At 43.4% G+C, this 19,410-nt stretch overlaps 1 protein-coding gene across 3 annotated transcripts in view; it reads left to right on the top strand.

Annotated features, from left to right (window-relative positions):
- DNM3 (dynamin 3) overlaps nt 1–19,410 on the top strand; it is a 178,607-nt gene that overhangs the window by 156,876 nt on the left and 2,321 nt on the right. For 2 of the 3 annotated variants that reach the window (XM_035537314.1, XM_035537315.1), the window contains 3 exons: nt 1,576–1,802; nt 3,126–3,362; nt 15,949–16,103. In XM_035537314.1, coding sequence (XP_035393207.1) covers nt 1,576–1,802; nt 3,126–3,362; nt 15,949–16,018 — 534 coding nt within the window. In that variant the 3' untranslated portion in view covers nt 16,019–16,103. Of the gene's footprint in view, nt 1–1,575; nt 1,803–3,125; nt 3,363–15,948; nt 16,104–19,410 lie in introns of those variants that run through there. The other variant, XM_050712395.1, reaches the window with a different exon arrangement.

Here is a 19,410-nt window from a genome sequence, read left to right as displayed (position 1 = left end):
AGGGAGTTTGAGTTTGTGCTAGTGGCAGGCAGGGATCTCTCATGATAATTGTCACGGGATGATTTTATTTTTTTTTTCAAACAGATATTTGTGGTTTAACAATGCTTTTACAATCAGCTCTGGCCTTAATCTAATTTTAGGACTTCTTTTTTTTTGAAGTGATGCCATTAAAATGCTCATTTCATCGAGTAGAATGTGATGCTGTCTAACTCTGATATCTGTTTTTAATGTGGAGTCTTTGGCAATCATGAGGAAAGTAGTGTACTCTGGCTCTTGATCAGTACCATCTACTGAAAAACAGCATGAGACTCATGGAAAATTTTTGCAGGCTTTGCTAAGAGTTTGTGCATCTCCTGTCATACGTGAATGGGAAATGACAGCCAAGCTCAGTCAGTATGGTGTGTTTCCCTGTAAAGTCTGTCCTGGCTTCTTTTCATCATTAGGTGACAAGAAAGGGTCCCACACCTGTGCAGTTTGACTGCTCTTACTGACCTCGTGTGAATGCAAACACTGCTGTAGTCTCATTGTCAGGATTTAGATCAACTAGCACAAACCCATGTGCAAGTGGAGCTCAGGTTTATGTAATCAGAATCTCGGGAATGTATTATTGTTAGCATCTCCAGCTCAAAAAAGCTTTATAGAGCAAAAAGCCAGATGAGAAATAGATCAGAACAGCAATGAAAGGTTTGAATGCAAGGATTTAGTAGGTCAGCAGTTGGTCTATTTACCAGCATCTTATTTAATCAGAGTACCTCTAGCTTTTTATCTCTCTTAATGTGGCCCAGGTTTCCATAACCAGGGCAGGCATAGCAGGAAAACAATATAGTAAATTAGATTACTTGGAGCCTTCTCCCTTCAGTTTGAATGTGTTTGGATGGGATATTTAGAATCTGACAAAGTTGTTGGAGATGAAAGACACCATCTACAGCAGGGTGAATTGTTGCTAAGCAAATAATTGACAAAGATGCTATAAAGCCTGAAAATTCCCATTCCCAAGGGAATTTTTTTATCTGGTGGTATGCTAATGGCTGCCATTTACCTCTGGGTCAGCCATTTTAGTGTTGGACCAAAATGCTAGCTGGCTCCTGGGAGCCACTGGGAAGCCTTGAAAACGAACTGTAAACATAGGTGTCACCTTAGAGACGTGGACCAGTGTTAACTCCAACCATGTCTAATGTTTCAAAGACAGGAAAAAAAAAAAAGCCACGATTCATTGTAGAGGGACTGCACAAAACCATCTTATTCTCAGATGTGAATAGCAGTCTCAGAATGCGGCTTTATATCTGCTTTAAAACAATCTACATGCAGGCAGCTGCTCTGCCCAGGTGTGTGTGCCAGCCTTTCTTTGGGTCAGAGCTCACCTTCAGGCTGCTGTACCATCAGCTCAACCTGAGTTCGGCATTTTTAGTCCCTGATCTGACCTAACAAAAGCTGCATGACGGATAGAACTGATGTAGACAAGGTAGCAGGAGAAACAAATGGAATTTAGGTAGGTCTCTCTCCTGGTTCTATGGATCTCCCACTGTACTTGTTCAGTACTGTATTTTGGTTTGTTTATTTTGTCTGATGAAATAGGTAAAAGAATTTATCAACGCAGAGCTCCTGGCTCACTTGTATTCTTCTGAGGACCAAAACACTCTAATGGAAGAGTCAGCTGAACTGGCGCAGAGGCGAGATGAAATGCTTCGTATGTACCAAGCTCTAAAGGAAGCCCTAGCAATCATTGGTGATATCAGCACTAGCACCGTGTCAACCCCTGCACCACCTCCTGTAGATGATTCTTGGCTCCAGCAGGCCCGCAGGTAAGGATCTTCATATCTGCTTTGCAATGAAATTTAGGATGGGCAAACATTGATAGCATCAGCAGCTCCCTCTTTACGCGTCTCTTTGGGCATTCCTCCAGGTCTTCGATGACATTTGTGAGGGAAATCAGAAAATCTTGCTATTATCACAGAATCATCTAGGCTGGAAGAGACCTCCAAGATCACCTAGTCCAACCTCTGACCTAACACTAACAAGTCCTCCACTAAACCATATCACTAAGCTCTAAATCTAAAGATCTTTTAAAGACCTCCAGGGATGGTGACTCAACCACTTCCCTGGGCAGCCCATTCCAATGCCTAACAACCCTTTCAGTAAAGAAGTTCTTTGTAATATCGAACCTAAACCTCCCCTGGCGCAACTTTAGCCCATTCCCCCTCTAGATGTTGTTTCGTGTTGCTTTATGTACTTCAGAGATGAAGAACATGCACATACATTTATTTTCTTGTATGTTGCCAAGAATTCCTGGAGCAAGATAGACCTTAAATAACCATGAGCTCTTCCTAGTAAAGCAACCAGCCTTCTTCCCCAGTATCTTGTGTTCTGTTCAAGACTGGCTTGGAGAAAAGGCTGCTTCTAGTTCGGGTTTCAGTGAGCTGCATCCTTCCTAAAACGTCAGGAGCTTTGTGTTCAACCATATTATACTATCAGGAAGCCAAATCCATAAATCCAGATGCTGAGCCCCAGAGCAGATGTGAAGTTGTATGCTATATGGCCCCATTTATGTGCTGATTTTTTAAAAACCTTTTCCCACATGTACATCTTCTGTGTATATGTATGTGAGCATCAGACAAGGTACTTGCCTGTCAAAAGACTGTCCACGGGATTTACAGCTTGTCTGATGCTTCAGATAGCAGCCATTCCTGTCACCAAATAGTGTTTTGATTTCTGTAGGAGTATAATGCTTTTCCTTATTCCACCAATCCCCACCTATCTTTGCAAATTAACCCTAACTGTGTATCCGCAAGGCCTCTTCTTGCAAGCTGCTGTAACACTTCAGTGCTTCAGGCTCCATGGCCTAGCTAATCCAGTTAACAGAACTTTGTTAGATTTCTGATAATTAAATCCATTAGATTTACCTCTTTGTTTGTTTATTTTTGACTGTCTTAAGGCATGCTGTCTATGGGAATGCTATATGTTAGATCTAAGTATATGTGATGCTCTGGCACTGTCAGCAAAAGAAATGCAAAGGAAAGAAGTATTTGGTGACATTAAAAAAAATAAATAAGGTTTTCACTTCTGTTTTTTAAAACAAACAAAACCGCCACCTTACTGAATGTCTTAAATATCTGATATTTCGCTAGATCACCTCCTCCAAGTCCCTCAACTCAGAGGAGGCCTACATTAAATAATCCCCCAACCAGACCTTTATCTGGCCGAGGACCAGCTCCTGCAATCCCATCTCCAGGCCCTCAGTCGGGGGCTCCCCCGGTCCCATTCCGCCCAGGACCATTGCCACCATTTCCAAGTGGTGGCGAAGCCCATGGAGGACCTCCCCAGGTTCCCTCTCGGCCAACACGGGCTCCTCCCAGTGTCCCAAGGTAAGATGTCTCAGCTTTCTAGTGGTGGGCTTGGTTCTCTTCCTCTAGCATAACAGACAGATTGTGCACAACGTAGCGAAGGCAAGCACAGTTGTTGAGTAAGTCCTGTAACAAAGCTAAGTTGTATATTCCCTGCAGAGAGTCAAAGGCGTTCCAAGGAAGCAATTTTTAATATGAATATGACTTGTTGAAAAGATAGGAACTTTTTTCCAGTCAGTTCAAAGAAACTGGCTTATATTACATTGAGAACCCCTGTTCTGGTTGTGTTGTATCCACATGAGATGTTCACAGAGACAAGAAGTTCTCTAGCCCTCTACCAGAACATGGGCAGTGGTACAAAAAATAACTCACTTTTGCCATTTTCAGTGCTCACTAGAGCATGTAATAGCTCTTCGGGGAGAGAACAAGAGCAAGTCCTTGTAGAATCGGTGGAGCAAACTGATAGGAGTAGGATTTTTATTCCATAAGCCAAATAATTTACAGCCAGTTGAAAATGGTCCATAGCTGTCTAACGGTGTAGGTCGTAGGATGTAGGTCATGAACACAAAATGATTGGTTAAGGAACGGTATTTTCACAATCACCTTCTGAGGTCTTTGCATTTGTCAGTACTTCTGAAAGTAGCTTTGCATATTTTATAACATTGCGTGGCATTAACTAGTTTTTTAATATGAGTTACATGAATAAAATGTCCTTAATATTTATTTTCATTATGACATAGTACGCTTAATAATTCATATATACGAAAGGCTCCGATTCCATGGGCTTCGTTAACTTCCTAAATTGTGAGATGCGTGGGCAGATTAGGTGATGCTGGAACAAAGGCCTCTCTCCGTTTTTAATAAATTAACTCTTAGATTAGAATTAGTCACAGTTTGGAGAAAAAACAAGCCAGGTAAACAGAAACAAAAAGAAAATAGGCACAATTTCAATTTTAGAAATAGCAATTGAAAATAAAACTAAGCCACCTTTGGAGAAAGACTCCTAAATGCTTTATTTTAAATAGGTGAGATCTGTAGCTGTCAGTCACAACTTAAATTTGAGACTCAGTGTTTCTAACATAATAATTTATATATTGTATAATATGAAGATGCATATCCCAGTTTGAGGGTGAATGCCAGTTCTGAAGCAGCTCTTCTGCTGCACACATGTATATCATCATCATGTTTACAATATAAAGAATAAGTAAATGAGGCATATCAAATGAATGAAGTTTTTATATATATCTCCTATGAAAAGGGCATTGCATCAGTGCCCAATCATGAAACAATTTCTTTCATCGTAGTGAGTACCCCATAGCTTGCAGTAGGAAGAAACACAGAATTGCCTTTGGGGGTACTAAAAGGAAGAAGTCCAGGTTAGGGTCCCCCACTGGAAGAGCTTGAAGGGCACTGGCACCAGTGCTTCCACTGTGCCACCAATGGACAAACCATGTCCCAGCTACAGAAATGAGGTCGAGCGTTTGGTCAGTTGTACTACTGGAAAGAACCACAGCTCCCCGGCGTGTCGCACCTTGCCTTGTAAATGAGCACGTCTCCTTTGTCCTGCCTGGCTGTGATTTTGCATGAGCATTGCTTTCCTGAGGTGGCTTGCCAAGAGCATGTCTGATGATAATCTTTTTGATGCTAAAGTGATAGGTGGGATGGAGACCGGGAAGGAATGTCCTAGCTCACAAAAGACACTCGGGTAAGCAGCCTGTGAACGGCTCAATTCATGCCTGCCACTGGTGGCATGCGAAGCAGTGGCTGATAAAGAAGGTCAGTGCTTTGAAAATGCTGAAGCTGGAGATACAATTTAATGTACAACTGCCTGACATTTTTGTGGAAAAAATATCTGCAATACGCATCTTCTGGACTGGATTCTAGTTGTCATTTTTTAGAGCTACGAAAGCCTCAGACATAAAAATCTTAGATGCTTAAGAATGCGGGAGGGGTTTGGTGTTTTGCTGAAACTTCAGGTTTCTCCCGCTGACTAAACTCGGAGAGAGGAAATCCCAGGGAAGGGGCTGTGGGGGAAATCACCTGAGGGGGACAGTGTGGCAGGCTCCTGCGCCTATTAAAAGTTCTTTGGAGCCCTGGAATTTCTTCTCCGCTTGGTCTGGTTTTAATAACAGCCTTCGCAGGATCATAGGAAATTGACTCAGAAAATGGATCTGAGATATTAAAAGGAAAAAAAATAGTTTTAAGGAAGAGTTCTTGTGGAAACTTGAGCTTCTCTGTGACTTATTTTTGAACTGAGGCTCCGTGCTCTGAGTGCTGTGCCACCACTTTCTGCGACGATTCCTTGAAGTGTCAGGATCTGTCCTGTCTAGGGAGTAGTTAAGCTTCCTGAAAAGAAAGTTGTGTTTTTAAAGTTCATCTAGCTTTCCAGAGGAGCTCTTTTTTTGCAGCCCCCGTCACTGTCATATGAAACTGAAAATCCTGACATGCTGAATAAGTAGAAACTTTCTATTTTCTCATGTTCTGCTTTAAGATAAAAAAGTCATTTTCAGGGGTAAGATTTAGACCATCCTGTTCCAAGGAGTGGCTGAACACACGTTTTGTTTGGGGAATCTGCCACCTTATAGTGATATAGTGAGATACAGCCCCTGCCTTTAAAATAATCTTTTTTTCCCCCCAGCTTTGGTTGGGGAGTTGTACAGAAGGAGTCAATCAGAGGAGTTGTGCAGAAACTGCGAGCTCTCTGCCTTTTCTCACTGTTCCTCCCTCACTGTACAGGGAAAGGAAAAGGGTTAGGGGAGCAGGAAATAATTTTCTTCCTTGCTTCGCTGTGATTCTAAAGCTGGTTTGGGTTATGTGCTCTGAATATTTCTGTAAGGAAACAGAAACTATTTGCATGATACATGCCTCTTTTAATTAATCCCACTTGAGGTGGGTGGATCTCTCCCAGCAAAGCCTGTGAGTAAAGGCCCCTGGCTTTGTTAAGGGCTTGATGCCAAAGCATATATGATTTGTGAAATATTCCCCGCTGCCAGAATTTAGATTATTCCCTCTCTCTCTTAAAAGGCTGTAGTAGTATTTTGAAAGAAAATGCAGCTGTGCGCTCTCTTTGGTAAGGCGGCTTGAGGCAGGCACTAGAGCCACCTCAGCTTACCGTGATATGTGTTTGCCTGCCTGCTTGGGGAGCCTGATCTTGATCAATTTTAGTTCTATGTGGATGCTTCAATTTATGACTTTTAAATGTCCTGAACGGGAATCTCAGCTTTGCCACAAGAAGAACAATTGAATTGGAAATGTTTCTCCTGGCAGCAGAGCCCCTGGTGGTAGTGGGGGTGGGAGGGTGCTCCCCTTTCCTGCTCCTGCGGCTTTGTGAAGGCCTCCCCAGTGAAACACTGAACTCTGCCATTAAAAAATACGTGACCCTGCTCGGTGGAGAGCCCTGGGATCTGGCTACCGAAGGGTCTCGAAGGGCTACAGCATCCACTCAAGCAGGCAGGAACATAGAGCTTTTGAGCACATGCGTCTTGTGCTCAGGGCTGCTGGTGCACAGTCCCTGGGGCTCAGGATGGTCTTTATATGGGAGGCAAGCAGCAGAAAGAGAATTCATGTTGTCATGCTGTTCACCAGTGGTCCCGTGCTCTCTATACCTCTCTTTTGTCTGTCTTCCTACAATTCAGGTCTACCCACAGCCAGTCAGCACGGGAGGGATGATGGCTACTGTGCAGCTACATTTTATTATGTCACTGAGGCTAATTATATGACCTATTATGTTTGTTACATAACGATGGCTTACAACATAAATTAGTATTTCTGCCAGCCCAGTGTAAAAAAGTGCTCATACTTGATAGTAATTACAGTTAGAAAATCCCAAAGTCAGATGTATTGCAGAAAACATCGCTGCCTGACATTTCCTGCTTTGTAGGCTCTATAGTCAGCTCTTTGGTTGCCAAATACCAACCATGAAGTAAGTTTTCTGCAATAGATTTTATAGATTAGAGTTCTTTGGAAAGATTTAATGGAATGCCTAACCCTGTGTGTTGAACAATGAGGGGATACCTTGCAAAAATTGTGTGAGATCCTCTGATTCAAGTCTGTCATAATATATCGGCATATAAGGCCAGAAGGATTTTCCTTTGTTATTCTGGGAATCTCCTTCAGAGAGTTTGACCTTGCAGTCTTAAAGTCTTGCTACTAGTTTTTTTTTTTAAATGGAATATAAGTAATAATCAAATAGCCATTTCTTCAAACTTTTAGAGTCATAGAATCTTATGGTGGGATGAATAAGTGCCCACCTTAAAGCCTCCTTTTGCTGAGTTAGATGATCTTAGTCTGAACACCTGAGGATAGGAGTATAACTCTGTCCAACAGCAGTATCCATTTGTCCTCTCTGAATGGATCTTCAGTGAAGGTGATTCAAAAAGGCTAATCATTAATTAGGAATGTTTTTTGCAAGCAAAGAGACAGAAGTGTTATCTGGAGAGATTTCCAAGTCCTGCTGGATTTAAGGGGAAAATGGCAGCCAAAGAATAATTACTTGACTTCTGCATTTCATGTCTGTGGTCACAAGAATATACAGCTGCACGGGTAATGCAAGGCTAGAGCCCATCACCGAAGGGAATATGGCTCTTCTGTGGTCAGCATGTTTCAGCCCTGCATATCCAAGGACCCCGAAATCACAAGACTTTTGAGAATATCAGTTATTCTTTCAGTGATTTCTGCCCTAGGGGAAGACATCCCTGTGTAATTTGTTACCGGTCTAACTTAGAGTTGTTGTTGAAATGCGCACCCAGTAATAGGCTTCTTATGCTGCTGGCTGCTTCAAGCAGGAGATTATATTTTCTGATATCTATTAGAAAGGAGTTCTGTTTTTCCCCTTGTCCCCACTGGCTCCTTTATCACTATTTTGTTTTCCCCTTTTTCTGCACATCTCTTCTTGTCCCTTTCTCAACCATCCTGGTTGCTTCCTCCTTCACCTTCTCCCCTCACTTGGTTTCCTGCCTAGAGCATTTGTCTGCCTTCCCCACATATTCCCTCCTTTCCTTCTCACTGTCTCATGTTGGTTTCTTTCCAGCTTATCCCTTCCTAGCGCCTTTGTAAACCTGTCTCCTGCTCCTTGTATTTGTCTTCTTTTAAAGCTTTTCATCCAGTTTTCAAACCATAAAATGCAATATCTGGCAATCTTTCCTAACAGAGCCTGGTGTCAGTGGCTGTGACAACCACTAGAAACACTAGCTGCACTCCTTAGGGTAGACACACCACTACCGTGGGGAAAAACAGCTGAGGAACACTTGTCATCTTACCTGGGGTCATCTGGCTGCTTCAGTCCAAATAGAAGCAATGAAAGAAGTAGCATTGTGAATGAGGATACATACTGGAGAGATTGGCCAGAAAGCAGGTCACAGCAGCTTTTGCAAATGTGTAAAATATCACCGTATAACAACTCTTGCGGTTTCATCATAATCCTGCAATACTGATCTTGCGAGAAATTTGGAACAGATTTGCACAGAACTGATTCTTCATCTGTCTGTACTGTAATACCATAAGAGAGAAACAGCTCCTCTGTCTGCTCCAGGAGCCTCAGTGATCGCTCACCCCTAAAAGGATGGCTTTCTTCTCGACTAGCAAAAGGATTTTGCTCACTGCCTTCCTTCATATGCCCCTCCTCCAGACAACTGTCCTGAAGATCAGATCAAATGAAGTTCATGGGATGTCAGACATTGCGGCCCAGGTATGGCATCGGCTGCCACTGTGTCTGTCTCCCATCAGCATCTCCCTTCAGCAGCCAGAGGCAGGCCTCTCCTCTTTGCATTTTGGTGGAGGAATTGTTCTGATGGGCTGTGGTTAGCAATACAGTATGACAGTTGCATACATTTTGAAGAGTCACTTGTTCTACGTGGGTTTTAGGCTTGATCTATTTATTGTAACTCAGGTAGTTTTGACTGTATTTCATATTGTTCCTCAGCTAAGTGCTTCTGCATGTTTTAAAACTTACTCAACAAAAATTGTTTTTAGAACGAGGTGAATTGGGAAAGATCTGTTTCCTTTGGGACTGTTCGAGTTACCTCACAATCCAGTAAAGTGTATCAGGCTGAGAAATGGCTCTTCATCTCTCTTAGTGTAGACCAGTCCCATGTGATGGGGAAGGGTAATTAAAAATTATGCAAGAGAGAGGAAGACAAAGAAAGAAGGAACCTGAAGAGAGCTGTAAGAAGTGATGCTGGGATAAAGATGATATTGTGAGCGCAGTCCCCAAACACAGCTGAATCCTGCTTTGGGAGTGTCAGCTGGTGAACTGGATGAATGAGTAATTTATTCACTTAGGTGCTTTCAGCAAAAGCTTTTTGCTTGTTTGTTTTTTTTGTTGTTTTTGCTTTCTTAGCCTTTTCTCTCTTGAGATACTATTAGAAAAAGGAAGTGGTTTTTATTTTTAGCATCTCGCAACTTGAAAAAGGAAAGTAGAGTCAAACAATAGCAAATGTTGTTTGCCAGGAATACAGACAGGAACCCAAAGATGTTTTGTCCCCGGTTATTTATTCAACCTCATAAAAGGGTAGTTTAACAACAGTTGCTGTGAAGGTTATATAGGATCAGAGCAAGTGTGTTCAAGAGGAAATTTTTGGCCTTGTTTGAAAGAGTGGGCTGAGTAGCAGTGCATTTCTAGCCTTCCTTATGCTGGAAGAAAAAAATGTACGACAGTATGTTTAAAGAGAAAGCAATGATGATTTGAACTTCCTGAACCTGCAGGCATTTTGAATGGTTCTCTTTGAAATTCTCCTGTCCCTGCAAGCTGTTCTGTTAGTGAAAAGAAGGGCACTCAATGGCTACATTAACCACGGTGACAAGTATGATCATGTTAGTCGTCATCATGGACAAGAAGAAATGCAAGTCCAGTTGGAGGTAATAGCCAGGATGTTTGTTCCCTTTCTTGCCCTAACTTAAGAAGAGAGAGACAAAATGAGAGAGGAAAGTTAAAGGTGAGTAGAAAGGAAGGACAGAGTGAGCAGAAATAGAAGTGGTCTTTGAAGATGGGATACGCAATTCACATGGACATTGAATGGTACAGCTCAACACAGACCAGTACACAAAACTTGAACTACCGTTGAAAGACTAGATGTTCCTCCTCCTGATTTTGTGATCCTTCTGTTGTCATCATCTGCTAGGGAAGGAGGATGGAAGAACAGTATTCTGAAGGTATCACTTGTCACTCTTAACTTTCTCTTCTTCCATGTGGAGTTGGATCTTCTTGACGGTCTCGACCTTGGGCTTCTGAAGGCTTGGGACAGTCCACTAGTGGACTAACTCCACTAGTACTTGCTTAGTTGACATGTTCCCTGCTGAAGGGCAAACAAGAACACACAGTTTAAGAATAGTCTTTTTTGGTTGCTCTGTTGAATTAATTTTTTAATTCAAGCTGTTTTTTCCATATGACACATTAATTCCCTAAAATGACTAATTCCAAAATACAACACCTGCTTAAACATACAAACGTATTTGTGTCTGTGATTATATGATAATTTATGATCATCATACCGAAAATCCAGCTTGATTTGCAAAGAAATAAATTTAGCGGAGCATCATATTTTGGAATTGTTTCCCACTGGAAGGAAAAACCCTGTTAAGTCATGTACTTTGGTACCACAGTAATCTTAATGCTTTGGAACACTGTTAGCATTGAGTTAATGGAGGTTTATACTGCTGCAGCGTAGTGGTGGCTAGTGGAAGGACACATTCTTCCCATTTGCTTTTTTTTTTTTTCTTTTACTGAGAAGATATATGCATCAGATAAAACTACTTAATCTAACAACTTTAACTTGCTTACACGAAACACAAAAATTCTTCCACTGACAGTATTGTTCAGCTGGGTCATTTGAAATAGGTTGAGCTGTGCAAGTACCTGGCAGAATAGTCACACCATGCTCTATGCCTTTGTGGAGCTTGATGCATACATGTGGAGCTGGAGGGCCACTTCAGCACTAGCATTCACACTGTACCAGTGTGCTGTGCATCTCAGTGCTCCCATTCCTGACTTGCTTTCCAACAGCAATCCTCTGGGCATGCTTACTGGAAACATTTCACGTTTGACAAAATGACAGTTTTCAGTACAGAAACAAATGAGAGAAACTTTCGCTCTCTTGGACCATTACGTTGAGGCAAGGGACCATCTCAGACAGGTATTCCCCTACCACTTCTTCCTTTCATCACTACTGAGGGCTGTTTCTCATTTCTCCCCTAATCATCTCCTCCTCCCAATTCTTGTCCGTGATTCCTGCTGTACTGCTCCTAATGTTCTCCTTTTTCTGCTTTTCCTATTTTCTCATGACCTGTCACTAGTATCAAGTGCCTTTCCTCCTGATGGTTTTCCCACTCTTGCTCAAGATCTCTTCTCCAGAGCTGATGTCCTGGAGTCTCCACCGCAGCCACTCTGCATTTGCTGTAGGTCAGGAAGAGTTTTAAGCACGCGTAGACTGTACATGGGCTAATCAGGTCTGCAAACCATGTCTTGCCTCTGTTCTTCACCCCTCATGGCTCCAGTAGTTTTGTTTTTGGTTTGGATTTTCTGCAAATCCAGAAGCTGGTGAAGGTCAAGAGGTGACGTGTAAAGATAGATAGGTTGGTAGAAGAACTGGGAAAAGCAGTTCCTAAGTTGTGTGGGTATTTCAGAATCTTAGTAAAACAGGGAAAATCATATCAAAATCAAATGAGTTAGGGGCACTATAACTATTTCAAGGACAAGCCTGGGAATCAGGCTACCTAGTCTCTCTAAATAATCACCCAAGTAAGAATTGATATTTATTCCTCACCTGAAGTAAGCCACTCTTTTATCCTCTTCTGGTATGCCTCACATCCAGAGTTTTAGCGTCACCTACTTTAAAATTTGCCTGCAGTCCGACTTAAAGCCGTTTGGAGATTTTTTTAAAACTATTTTAAAGATTTTTAAAAACTCTTTTCTTGTTAGATTCTGCAAAGACGACAAACATCACGTAGCAGGGTACTGCGAGGGGCCTGTGTTATAGGGAAACCAAGATCATGGAAAAGGGAGAGAATAATAGACTTTTGTTTACACCCTCAGATCTATAGGAATGTATCATAAAATCCAGTTATGTGCATGCCTTCCGCGAGTGTTCTCTGGTGGTCACAAGCAAACAAGAATGTAAAATGTAAGTGGAAAGGAAAGCCTTTTATTTAGAAGTATGCTAGCCGTGCTCCGAGGAGAGAAGCCATCTTCTTAGAGCGGGGCCTCCCATGGTAATTACAGCCATGCTTTACTGAAAGCATATTTTGTGGACTCTGTGTGGGGAGTGATAGCACTTCTCAAAAGGCAAACGCTAGAAGAGCTCCCATATGTTTCTGATCGAATTTTAAGTCTAGACTTGCTTTATTTAGTTTCTTTTGCTCCGCATTTGCTTAGCTAAAGGTTTTAGGAGTTCTTTTAAAACTGGAAAAATGGTGTGTGCTGCTTACGTTAAAAATAAATGTAAAACTTTTCCTTTTAAAAAAGTTTGGGCATGGGGGCAAGAGTTATCCTCTGTTCAAAACCCCACTGAGCTCTTCAAAGGAGGAGTCTCTGCAGCAACATGAGGGAGTTATTAAATACATACTCAGTCCACAATTTTCATTGGTAAATTCTTTATGTCTGCTTAATGTGCACTAGTTAGAAGGACTGATTCTTTCTGCAGACTCGTTTACTCAACCCTGGGGACCTATGATCCCCTGCCCCTTTAGCACTAACTTTTACAAACAGAGTTTCCTTTTTTCAAAAAAAAAAAAAAAAAAAAAAATCAGCAGACTGTTAAAGGGGCCAGGCAGTGGGACTCGCCCCCAAAACTTGAAAACACAATGAAAACGTTTGAGACAATAACTAGAATTGCTGCAGCAGTGCCATTTTTATAAGAAGGAGCTTTCTATGAATCTGGAGCAGCCGTTTGCAGGCTGGGAGCAGCTCGGTGCAACTGATGGAATCACTCCGATATCGCAGAGAAAATGCTCTCCGTGCTGTCTCTCCGGGTATCATCTTTTGGCCCCAGACTAAACATTTAATTGGGCTTAGTCATATATTTCCTCACTGCCATGGCAGCTCAGCCCGGACCTGGGGGAGGTTGTTTTGCTGCGGCTGCCCCAGCTGCGCGTCCACACGCAGGCTGCAGCTCCCTCTGCTGCTCCTCCTGCCTGCCTCCGCTGCACAGCTGCCATTTGGAGGGGCTGGCAGCGTGCATTTATGTAACCTTTGCTCAACTCCATGCTCAGAAAGCGGTCACGCTGAAGTCACGCCAGGTTTCCACGGACCTGTGCTTTTCGGAGGTGCCTGCTGTGTTATCCCGGGGTGGCAGTTTGGGTGCCTGGTCCCTGCAGAGCTCCATCCTGGCCAGCACATCCAGCCAGCGCTCCGATGTGATCCTTCAGCACTCCTCCTGACCCTGAGGTTCCTGGTAGAGGGGGGAAGAAAGGGTCTGAATCCTGCTCGCAGTATAAAATGGTCATGTATTGACTTGTCACCCTGGCAGGGAAATCCAGAGACAGGCAATTTCTGGGCTTGTCCTTTCCCTCACTTTTTGACTTGATGAGCTTCAGCTCGTGCCTTTGTTACTGTGTGCCGGTGGCAAACGAAGCCAAGATCTCTTCCTGAGCTGACTCTCTGTGCTGGGCTCTGCCCAGGGACCAAGGAGCATGGCCCATCGTGCTGCGTGACCCCAAGACTGCCCAGGAGACCATCGGCTGTAGGACTGGAGGTGAATGGTGCTTTTGCAGGTTTCTCAAGCCTCCCCTTTTCTGAAACATCTAGCACTCCTCAGGAGGGTGCCTCTAACTTCTGAGATGCAGATCCTGTTCCCCCAGCCGTGGTGCGTAGGTTTAAGGGGCTGGCACGAAACCCTGAGCAACAGCACTGCCCTGGGAGCAAGGTAGCCCCATCAGGGGGCAGAGGAGAGGGACTGGAGCTAAGGGATCTGCCCGTGCCTCACGGGCATCCGTGCCCGTACCCGGGGAGAGGCGCACACAAACATATAGATGCAGAGGGGCCCAGAAACTTATGTGCATTTCCACCAGGAGGTCTTTGTGGTGTGAACCGAGGGACTCATTGCTGGCAGAGCTGCGCGCAGGGCACTGCACAGCAGACCCTCACAGCGCCTGTGGCAGAGGGGCCCCTCGGGAGCCACGGCTGCTCCTTCACGTGGCAGTCTGCAGCAGGAGCCCGGAGCTGGCTGGGGTAGTTTTCTGCTCGGTTCTGGCTTGAATGAAAATTCAAAATAGCAGTCAGGGTGCAATGGCAGCTTTGGTTCAAGGAGGGAACAGGGCTCAGACCTGATTTCGGTTCAGGTTTGGTTGGAGTGATTAAATCCAGGATATCCTCCCCCTGCGCTCTCCAGTTTCTGATCCAGCCATGCTAAATACCAATTTGACTAAATCACATTATTTGAATTTATTGTGCTGCATTCAACCTCATATTAAAATGCGTGCTTGGGCCTGTATCTTTTAAATTTGATATGAAGACAGCTGTATGCATTTTCCCTTGTTTGTAAATTGTATACACATGATATGATGTTTTCAGTAAGCGCTAAACAATGCAATGTGAGGCATTTCAACAAAGGAATAATTTAATGCAACCCAGCAGAAATGCAAAGCCTTAGAAGTGGTTCTTTATGAAACTACAAATTTTGGAAATGGGTCCAGAAGACCTACACTGGAGCAACACAAGAAACAATAGTTAACACAGTAACATTTTTTCTGTAAGAAAAATACACCATGAAGAAATTATATTTTGCCTATTTTTTTTTAGCTTGTTGATTTACTTGAACGCTTCAGTTGGCATATTTTCTGTTTGTTGCATGTTAGGGATTAAAATTCTCATTTCTTCACCAAAAGAGAATATTGTCATACAAGATGCAATTCAAGCCAAACAATTTTTTTTTGGTCAAGTGTAAATTTGTCTCATATATTATGTTCCAGTTCAAAGGAGATTAACACATCGTTGCATTCTTTTCATCTTCTATTTAGTTTTAACCAAATGAGACATTTTCTTTGTAATCTTCTTCAGAGACGGGGACAGTTCCTAATTTCACAGGTAGAGGACAGAGGAAGGGAAGGCTCTGGTTCGTCCAGGTCGTTAATGAAGTCTGCCAAAGCTGGATTAGAAGCGAAGAGCCCTTGACTCCCCACCTTGTTCGGACCATGAGCTCAGCTTTATATTGTGATGATCGAGGCTGGATTGAGGAATAGAGAGAGCAGTTGTACTTCCACTTAAAGAAAATGGGGAGGAAAAACGCTGTGAAAGAGAAGGAACGGAACAAATAGCAACAGGATGCTGCTGGATGGTGCTGAATAGCTAGGTAAGAGAGCAGCCTGGCTGTGAGGATCGGCAGGATCAGAAAACAGGAATAATGATCATCCCCTGGTGCTTCCCCTGGCATAAGAGGGTAACTGTTCAGAGGTTAAGCAGACTGTGGACTGTCGAATACATGAGAGAACTGAGGTATGAGTGTGGCACTCTTTACTGTCCTCCTTTTCGGGCATGCTTAGAACTGTCGTGCTTCAGTGCATGTGGAAATGAGATTGTTGTATTTAGGTGCATGTGCGTGTTCACATAGCGACAGCAAATGGTGCAGGGCTCGTTCTCAGTGTTTGTGCTTATTGTTTCTTTTCTCTTTCTCTCCAGTCGAAGACCACCCCCTTCACCTACTCGGCCCACTGTAATTCGTCCGTTAGATTCATCCCTGTTAGACTAAACGAAGTTTCTGGCATGCCATTCCTTGTTAACCAAATATGTGGAAGCAAATTGCTTGATAACTGTTGCAATAACCAATGTATAGTCGCATGTATGGACATCTATAGGCAAGTAACCAATTTTACTGATATACTCTGTCCATTCTGCTTTGTTTATGAGGTCTTAAATGTTTTGGGAAGGTCTGTGCTGTCTTGACTTTTCCTTTCACAATAGCTGATGTTAGCTAACTTACTGACACACGTGTTTGCTCAGGCAGCCATGCTCACAATCCTGTACGCTCAAAGGAAGGCGTGAGTTTGTATGTGTTTGTGCACGTGTTGATTTGAGCTGCATCTTCTTTTCTCTTTTCTGCGAGGAACCTTGCTTTTTATTTCTACCTTCCAGGTTTTCTGTCATTTGGCATTTTACGGTTGTGCTCACCTTCTTTTTTGATGGCTGAACTGAGCAAAGAAAACCAATGCGGTTTCTTATCAAGCTCTTCTGAAGGCCCCACACCTCCATGCCTCTTTTGCAAGAAACTTGCTGGAAGGCTGCTTCTCCCATAATTTCTTCTTCTCTGAAGCCTAATTTATAAGGAATGTTGTTAAACTGGAAGGGTGTGTATGGGACAATGTGTTTTGTTTTCTTCCTCATGGATGACTGATACTTAGAGGTTGGGTGATTAGTAAGGACCGGGCTGCAGTGCCCCAGCCTGCAAGGTGTGGAGCTGTCTCACTAGCAGCAAGGATGGGAGAAGGGTGGTTTGAAGAGCCAGTACGTGACAGACTGGTGTGTGCTGGCTCAGTTTGTCCTCCGGTAGTGCTTACTCACCTTAGTCCTCCCACTGAACTCATAGGAAGGTTTGTGCATAGGTGAGTGCGTGTAGTGTGTGTATATATATTGCATGGCAGGATCCAGGGAACTGAGCATTGTCTGGCCATTTTGTGAAACAGAGCGGAGGTAGATATATGTACATATATGTATACACATATATGCATACAGGTATGCACAGCTGTAAATAGGTTACCACTCCTCTGCCCACTGCGTGAGCCAATTTGGAGATATGGTCTAGATTTGCATCTGAGCTTTGCAAGGATCCAGTTTGGTTTTGAGGTATTTGCTCAAACCAGTCGATAAATTTCCAGTATGTCCTCCAAAAAAAAGATTTTCCCTTTGCATCTCTTGACATCCCGCACGCTTCAGATTAGGAGTCACTTTATCCAACCAGGTACTGAGAAGTGCTCAGCTGTGCATGCTGGCAGTGTACTATTTTAGCAGACGTTCACCTTCAGAGGTCCTCTCTACCTGTTGCTTTACGCGTTCTGTATTAATGTGTTATAAAAACCTGTTCTCTTACCTCTGCATTACTTCACTTTGAACACTTACGGTCAGCACTACCCGTGTAGTTTAAAACTTCTTGAGTTGACAGAATTAAACTAGAGATTAATTTCAGGAGATATTAATTGCTGTTATTACAATTATGGTTACAGATCCATAGGCAAAGCAGTCGGTGGTTTCGAAGGCCCCCACTATAATCAGTCCAATAAATTCATTTATGGAGGCTGCATTTAGGGCTCCAGTGTGCTGTAGCTCCGTGGTTAGGAAGAATCCAGTCAAAGAGCCACAGCCAATGGGGCTTTTTGCTGTTAAATATTCCCAGGCTGCTGATTAAATAAGTTGCGTTCGCCGCTGAAGCAAATAATGTTTCTGCTTGCATAAGAGAGACAAGTTTGGGAAAGCATCATGATTTGTATGTTAGCCTAACTTTAATTTCCTGTAAACCTCGTACTTACAACACACACATGGGGAGTCTAGAGGTCAACATCTGAAGCACGGGGGAAATGGAATTTGTCAGAGCACCGGCACCTCGGTGATCTCAGAAAAATCCTTAAATGGCTGCTATGTGTTTGGAGAACAGGCCTACAGCTTCAGAATCAGGTGCACAGAATCAGCTTTCAAGGGTGAAAAGGCTGTAAATCCAACTGCATGTTACTGGGTTTTACTACCAAAAAAACTACCCAAAACATATTTTGATCATGTTTCTTGGTCTACAGCTTTCTGCTGCATGGTACTCTGCTGTTATATGTGGTCCATCTATCAGGTGTATTTTTATAAATACCTATAGTAGACCGTTTTGTTGCCTAGCCAGCAAATCTGTGTATAGTTTGTCAGAGCTCTATTACTGACTGGCAGCTGCCTTCTGACAGAAAGTCAAGCTTAGCGCCTCTTCCACCTTGGCCACAGAAGGTCACTTTACCCCCAGATGTTGGTATTTGTTCAGTGATGCTGCAAGCCTATAGTCTGGGTTTATCCCACCTTACCCTAAGCATTTTGCTGAGTTGCCTCCAGAAGTGGTGATTCAGACCGGCGTAACTGCCTGGGAATGCTGGTAAGGTAGGAGCTTAATTAGATGATAAAGCTCTTGGCCTAAAAGCATGTATTTAAATCCTCTGTACCTGAGACTTCTGAATTTAATGACTGTTTCTGTCAAGCACAAAGGAAGTAGCTAGCACAGGTCAGCACTATCCTTAACTCTGCCCCACAGGAAATTGTATTTCTCAGCAGCAATCCTGAATTGTAAATGAAGCTCCCAGGAGTAGATTGAGGAGAGAAAGAGGAGGCAGCAGTGAGGCACCCGTGGCCCTGGTGTGAGCACCATCTGGTTCTGCGCTCGGTTTTGAGGTTGTGGGACGCAGTGGGTAGCTGCATGGCCCTCCCTTTCTCTGCATCTCCATCACACCTAAATCTGGACCTGCTATTAAAATGCAATGCTTTTAGATGTGTAGACTAATAATTAACCGTTAGCACAGATCCAGAATTTGATGATTTTACCTCTTCTTGCATATATGTTTTTTAGAATAAACTACATAGAATTGTTTCTAGGAAAAATGCTAAGTGCTTCACAAGAAATTGCCACTTCCAACTGAATAAATACTCTGCTCCTAGCCTTGACCCCTTTCCTCATGCTGTACAGTGCCTGGGATGGATGATTCTGGTGAGCCATCTCTCTCCCATCCCTTGTTCTCAGAGGAGCAACTTGTCATCAGCTCACTCCACACCTGAAGGTCAGAACAGGCTCACCAGTACCTTAAGGGATCTGCTAGGGGGACTGGCTGGCTGAGACTGGCCGCTGTCCCCTCTGCAGACACCCTTCCCCAGGGTGAGCTGAGCCTGAGCTCCTGGGTCGGAGAAGCACAGGTTACTCTCCCTTCATTTGATCCCCTCCGGCAAAGCTCAGAAGGTTACCAAGGAGCAGTAGAGACTCCCGTTAAGCAACAGCAGTTTTTTTGAGCTTACGTGAGCCGCATGATGTAGGCAGCTAGGTTTAAGGATGGTGTTTATCTAGTATTGCACGTAGGCTAAGCCTGAGTTTCTGCCTGGAGAACATGTTCCACCTTTCCTTGTCATAGCTGA

Source organism: Cygnus atratus, chromosome 8, assembly GCF_013377495.2.
Source record: "Cygnus atratus isolate AKBS03 ecotype Queensland, Australia chromosome 8, CAtr_DNAZoo_HiC_assembly, whole genome shotgun sequence".
NCBI classification, from domain to species: Eukaryota; Metazoa; Chordata; class Aves; order Anseriformes; family Anatidae; genus Cygnus; species Cygnus atratus.
The sequence above is the reverse complement of the archived record's forward strand: the minus strand, read 5'-3'. Positions and strand labels throughout refer to the sequence as shown.